The following is a 7,375-nucleotide window of genomic DNA, read 5'->3' on the forward strand; positions in this document are numbered from 1 at the left end:
ATGACACACACCCTCTGTGGGACATGTCCAGTGCTGGCAACCAAGTCACCAGTCTGTTCTCCCAACACTCCTCCAAGTGGATAAGGAGCTTTAGGGCTGACACTGGGGCTTCAAAGTGCCTTCAAACCAGATGAATTCTTTTCAGTGACTACAATGCTCAGGGTCCTAGGCTGGCCAGACATCTTTCAGGCCCTGGCATAATGGCATAATGGCATAATGGCATATGCCAGCTGGCATAACCTGTCCACCTGCCCACACTGGAACCAGCAGCATCTATTCAGTTTGACTGGGCTGAGCCAAACAGTCCTGAGACACAGCTTGGCATGTGGGCCAGTGCTTACACCCAGAGAAATATATGGAGTAGTCTAGAAATGGCATTTGGATGATTAAAAAATGAGAAACAACTGTCTGAAAGAGAAATGACATCTTAAGGAACAGGAAGGATTTTAATGTACATATTCCACTAAGTATTGATATTGATATTCCATACTATACTCCCCAGAAGACAGAAAATACCAGAATTCAGCCTCACTCTACAGCCTAAATCCTGTTTTGAGTGCTTCTCCAAAGTTCCACAGAACCCTTTTTCTGGTTCTTCCATCTTACATGCCCATGACAAGAAGTACTTGAAAACATATGGCCAACTATTTAATCTAGCGTTTATTACTTGGTAACTTAAAAAATTGGTCAAGACAACAGTGTCATGATCTTGTCCACATGTGGACTGAAATATATACTATGGCTCAGATGCCACAGAATTTGCCACAAGACAGATCTTTTGTGTTTTTGTAGGATGGACTTCTCAAATGAGCATACTGTCATTCCAGGTAACTTTAAAATTGCACTGTTTCTTAACTAAACTGGCCATTAAATACATAATTTACATAAATATATGGGCACTTCTCTGTGATAAAGTTGTGCATGCAACATTGCTGACATGATTTATGCTAGTATGGCTTTATGTTTTTAACATTCTGGGGATCTTTGTACTGATAGCAAATAGTTGCATGAGGACACAGTCAGCAGGAGCTGCAGAGCTGCCATTTGGCATAGGTAGGTTGGCATTTCATTGTACAAGTCCTAGATAGGATTTTTAGAATTACTTTGCACTAGCCTTCCTGCTCACTTGAATCATTATTATCCAAGGAGGCAGATAGAAAGAGCTGTAGGTAGGATTATCCAGCATTTTTCATTAAAAGATCCAGCTTTTACTTGTTTATAACTCTTTCAGGTTGCAACTTGCAGGTATGTGAATCCTGTGCCCAGGAGCAGGATCTTAGTATATATCATGGACGCAGATGTAGAAAGAAGAGGTAAATTCCCATGTTTATTTCAACATACTCTGGAGCCAAATTCACTGCTCTGAATTCTTCTTTCTGCTGCCAGCAAGTACCTGTGAAAATTACTGACAAAGCATAATCTTCTGGGCTTGTGTACACCAGAGGCTATTAAAGTAGTTTACAGGAGTAGCAGTAAACTCCCAGAAGCTGAAGTTTACTGATGCTTTGGATGTAAAGGATGCAGCTTATCTGAGGGAACACGTATGGATCCTTGTGATTCTGCTTGGTGTACTTCTAGACAGCCTCTTGAGGTCCCTTTCAATCTCCACAATTTAGTGTTTTCTTAGCATGTTGGGCAACTAGAAATTGCATACTTAAAATTTACACTAAGAAACCATTAAGGCTGCAATCTTAAGCACTCAAAAGCTACAAAATACCAGACTTGTACATAGTCCTATTGTGTTATGATAACTCTCCTCAATGACAAATACAGAAAACACTCCTGTCTCATTTAGTGCATAGTGAAGCTGGGGAAAGTCAGGGCTGTGGAAACAGCTGGGAATCTTTTCTCATCTGCTGCAGAGTGAGTAGCAAATCAGAAATGGACTGTCAAGAAAGAATAGTCTTGTTCAGAAAGTGAAAAGAGCCCTAAAGACTCTAACCTATTTCTGCCTTCGCTGTGGAATTCCTACTTAGAGCTTGGCAGGTCATTTGAATCTCTTCTATTACAGGTTAGATATTATATTCCTTTCTCCATGGCATTTGCAACTACAGCTGGAGCCATCAGGAGTTTGGCTTGGATCATATTAACCTGCTGTAAATGCTTAGCTGGGTTCTGTGTAGTTCTTGTTAATCACCTATCACTACTAAATGACTGACATTAATATTTTTATATTAATTTCTCTTTTGTAAGATAGGCAAACCAGTACTTTTTGACTTGACAAGAACGTTTTGAAAATACATTACAAATGCCTACAAAGCACTTTGATAATACAGTAATGAATATCAAGGGAAAATCCACGAGGAGATTAAAAATTTTATGTTCACAATAGAGCTTAAATACTGTGCAGCAGAAAAGGCATGACACTAAATTATGGAGAGGAAGCTACTGAACATAAGCCTGTTTAATGAGCACTGACCATCATGGACACTGAATGAAGCAAAAGTGACTGCCTTATCAGCATGTCATGGTAAATGATAAGATGGTATGTGCTTAGGATGTCATGACAATTGTGTGATGCATGCATAAAAAGCATGGAGCCTTCCTCCAAGTGTTTCTGCTTTCTGACTTATTTTAACATCTTCCTTTGAGGAAGACTTGCATCGTTACTAAAGGCCTTGGGCCAATACATTTGAAAATCTCTCTCAGCAGTCTGACTGAATTGCAAACTGGCTGATAAAAATTCACCTAGGTGTACTAAGAGGTGCTATGTTCTCTGTCACTTGTTCACATACAAAAACCAGAGCAGCAAGCTCTGACAAACCCTGAAAGGCATGGACTCCTGGAGGACCATGATAAACCAGCATAATTGAGAGGATACAGGGTTTTACAAGGGTGTATCAGACCCCACAGTCCCAATTATACAGGGCTACAGACCCAGTCCAGGCTGGCAAGTGGGAAGTGTCTCTTTTCCAGCTCTTCAACATAGCTGCAAAACTGAGTAGTTGCAAAACTGCAGCTCAGGATTTAAGCCAATTCCACTGAAATGGTTAGCTGTGAAGAAGTTTTTTTAAAAGTTGAGATTTGGTTTCAGAATTAGGCTTCCATAAATAGCCTGCTGTAATCTCACAATTATTGTCCCAGGCTATCTGGCTACACCTCTGTACTTCTTTGCATCTGGAAGGACTAGAAGTTATTATTTTAAATAAGACTCTGGATCATACTTGCAGAATGTGCTGTGGGTTTAGAGGTTGGGGTACTCCAAAGTAAGCTCTGCAGCCTTGGAAAACTCAGTGTCCCTACTTAGAGGTCTGACACCAAAAGTTCATTATACTTCCAACTACAATTTGAACACCAGAGGGCACAGAATAAACTGAAGTTTTTACTCTATTAAAAGGCATTTAGGAATAATGTTCCGGAAAAGGCTCTAATCCTCCTGCCACCATCTATGAAAAAGGATACTGAAACTCCCAAAGAATATAAGAATTTGAGGAAACAAATAATAACAACATAAGTAAACATCCTCCCACACTTCACCAATGTATCTGATGTTGCACTCCAATTAACAGCATGCAACATTCCCTTCTAATAAACACTGAGAATGAAAATTACCATAAAGGCATTTTTTTCTGTGCTTTTGCCTTTGGCCATGTGTAGCCTTTTAATAATGAGCAGAAATCAGGCTGTACATTACTCTGTGGCATTTCTTTATGACATTCAAAAGTGATTCTTTTGACTTTGTACTTGGGAGATAATATCATCTATGCGTGTTTACAGAGTGGAGATCTCAGGAAGAAAAAAACTGAAGTGCAAGAAAGACTGTCTCAAAAATATTGGCCCTATGCAAAGCAGCAAACATTTTATGTTGTTTGATTGCACTTTTTTTGTCTCTCTCAAAGCTACCAAGTAGGAATGCAAGCTACTGGACTCAGATCTAAGACTCACTGAAGCCATCAGAAAGACTCAGTTCTGAAGCTTTCAGATGACGATGCCGAGGTCAATTATTTGAACCTGTACAGAACAATTTCTAATTTTGTGGGCTAATGAGTATCTGTATCTTTAGCATCACAGCTTCAAGAATATACCACTCTGGGCTTTTCTCTGAAGAACAGTATATATAATGCAGCTGCACGTTTCCCAAGTGATAAATCTAGAGTGTGAGCAGTGTAATCAAGGCTAGAGCAATCATTCCTGTCTTTTAAAAAAACTGGAACTCACACGCTTAATTTGATAGCTCTAGTGGGTTTCTCATTAAATTCACTAGTACACTTAGCAATGTACACACCTTTGTGGACCTTCAAAATATTGCAAGTCAGAATCCACTATGCTTTATTTGTATTGCTTTAAAAGGAAAGTCTGGATTAAACTGTTACTTCACTTTTCTGCATTCACAGGAAAGCAGAAAAGTTGTTATTGTTTTGATAACTGAGCCACTGCCAATGTTCTATTATTCAATCCCTCTTATCCATCCCCAAATGCATCTTCTACAGCAAAAAACCCCTCATTACTAAAATTACAAATCACCTTTGGCCAAAACAAAGTTAACTTCTTCTGGAACATAACAACAATGAAGAAAACAAGACATTTTGGGGCATTTGAAATTTAATCTTCATCTACCTACATTTGCAGTCCTTCTGGTTTTTGGCAAGTTCAAAGCCAGGTCTACATTCACAGGCAACCCCACCTTTGGGTGTCTCCCGGCAGATGTGTGCACACCCATGATCTTTGTTCATACAGTTCATACCCTCTGTGGAAAAGCAAAGAAAAATAGAAAATATTAGTATTGAAATAAAATTACAAAATAATTATGCATATCCAATCCTCCAATAATTTTATCTGTAACTTTTATTTTTCATCTGGACCGTGTTCCACAAGATGAAAAAACAGAGCTGAAAAGAGATACATAGTCAACAAAACAGTGTAATAAAAGACAAACATGCTCTGGGGCAAATACGAGCTTTGTGTGTCTCTGCTTCATGTAGAAACTTGGGATTTCTCTATTCTGTATCTATATTCTAATCTTTCATGAAAATATCATGGGTTTAAAGGATAGTCCAGGAACTCGTCTGTCCCACAGAGCTGAGTAAGTGATCTCACAGTTATTTTTTTCTTGTGTAAATTCAACGGCTGTTACTGTCTGGTGCATTTTTATTTCCCTGTTAATGTGCTTTATATTTTCTAACACGCAAAATCTGCCAAATAGTATAACTAAGCATTTTTGCTTGGATCTGTTCCTCTGCTATTTGTTTTACATCTCAATTCCCTGTCATCCACCATAAACACAGCACATCGCCAACAAACCTACTACCACTTTTCTCTTTGACTCTATTAAACAAAACACACCAGCTGTTCAACAAACATCCAAGTGCCATGGGTGGATTCCTGCTAATGTTTATGCCAAGGAAAAGTATCAACCAGCTCTCTTTTAATCATTGCAGAGACAATTTTAACTTTCTAAACCATGTCAGTGATTTAGATACTGAATGCACCTTATATTCTTAGAGCCTTTCAATACCGCGTTAATTCAAATCCCACATATTCACAGAAATCTTGAACTCACTTCTTATGGGTCAGCATCTAACATTCCTTGTGTGAACGAAGGCTAGATAGATTTGCATTACAAAGCCTTCCCAGACTTCCCCTTGGATATCTGACCTGTAAAGGAGAGACAAATTCTCTCAGAGTACACTGGCAGAGAATGCACATTGTAACTCAGCTTGCTATGCTGAAAACTGCCTGTGTTGCCCAAACCACTGCTGTAAGCAACATCAGGGTGGACTCTGCAACTCATTTGGCACTTTGCAACGTGTCTACTCCCACCTATTCATTCTAGGCTAATTTCTCAAAACTACTCCAGTGCAAAATGTTCAACTTAAACCTACAGTGCCAGTGTATTGTAAGTAAATGGTTTTTGTGTATAGAATTTTGAGGAGGAAATGCTACAGAAAGTCAGTCAGGGATTGCCTCAGGGTGACAGAAGTTAACAGCTTCAAGAAGTTATTCACACTGCTCAGATTTACCTCTGAGAGGTTTGTATTAGCAGAGTAATGAAAAACATACATCACCAGTCTGATTGGGTATTTTTATTCACCCCTCCTCCAAAACACAACAGGATCTTAAATCTAACCATGTATAAAAACCAACATTATAGACAACAGATATATTTATTTCTTCTAAATTCCCCTCTGTGTTGTCCTTGAGCCTAAAAACGTGCCAAAACATAGTAAGTTACTATAATCAAGTGAGTTATTCTTTGTAAACTGCAGCCTGGACAACAGATGCTGTTCTGAGATACAATACATACTATATGCTAAAATACACCATCCTACACATCAAAGTGAGGTATGAACACTTTGTTTGGCTGAACAGATACAAGAAACCTGGGAATGGCCTTATTGAAGGGTTTGAGGCATTTTATAATCTCTTTCTCTCCACTTCTCCCAACAAAGGATTTCAGACACAATGTGTTTGACAAACTGCATTCCTGTGCACTGCGCTATGCTCCGAAAGGGATCTGGGAAAGATAACACATGGCTGATTGAGTCCCACTGCCCAGGCTCTGAGAAGAGAGGAATTATAGAGATGAAAGCAGATATTTAATGGCCCACAAGTGTAATCAAGCAAGTGATTTTTCAGTGCTTACTTGCAGATACTGAATATCTGCCTTTATGGGAGTACAGAAATTGTGCACTGCTAAAAATATTGGGAGAAATCGAAGATCAAAATCATTACATTTAGAAACAAAAGTGATCCTGGTATTTGTGTGTGAGACCATAATATTTTAGTTACTGTATTAATTATTCCAGCTATTGTATTAATCAGAGTTGTAGGAAAAACTATTTCAGTTCCATGTTTAGCAGGAGAACACCATAGAGATCTCCTGAGCCTGAAAATCATTATTTTAGAAAATATAAGGTTTTTTCTGTTGAAATGAAAGACCACTATTTTTCAGTCAAGAGCAGGAGCTCAAGTACAACAAAAATTCTCATTTTTATTTCAGTATTTTTCAAAATCCCTAAAAATTAGATTACAAAAAAATTCCTAAAAAAACCTTTTTTGCCTGAAAAAATTCTTGAAATAAGAATGCAGCAAATTAATATTTTACCTTGCTAAAAAATGCAATCTAACCCAAAATTATGTTAATTTGCAAATAGTTTTAATCATTCAAAATTCTAATTTTCAGCAAATACGGCATTTGTCCAGATGTCTTCTGTATCAATCTACGTACACAAATAATTTATGAATCACCATTGACAACATTTACTTTTTTGCAAGTTGACTCTTCAGACAATACTGAAGCTTTAATGGTACATAAGCAGCACTAAAATGACAAAAATATGCGAAATACCTTTCTAGTACTAATCTTAGTTTCTATACAAATGCATACAAATAGGAGAGAAAAATATTCCTAAAATGACTGTGTTCAGTATTCTCT

General features: G+C 38.0%; 1 protein-coding gene across 2 annotated transcripts in view; it reads right to left on the reverse strand.

The window, feature by feature from the left end:
- Positions 1-7,375, reverse strand: part of SCUBE1 (signal peptide, CUB domain and EGF like domain containing 1) — a 191,737-nt gene that overhangs the window by 89,730 nt on the left and 94,632 nt on the right. For both annotated transcript variants that reach the window (XM_017745824.1, XM_017745823.1), the window contains exon 4: positions 4,562-4,687. In XM_017745824.1, coding sequence (XP_017601313.1) covers positions 4,562-4,687 — 126 coding nt within the window. The remainder of the gene's footprint in view (positions 1-4,561; positions 4,688-7,375) is intronic.

This window comes from Corvus brachyrhynchos, unplaced genomic scaffold, assembly GCF_000691975.1.
Source record: "Corvus brachyrhynchos isolate BGI_N302 unplaced genomic scaffold, ASM69197v1 scaffold209, whole genome shotgun sequence".
Taxonomy (NCBI): domain Eukaryota; kingdom Metazoa; phylum Chordata; class Aves; order Passeriformes; family Corvidae; genus Corvus; species Corvus brachyrhynchos.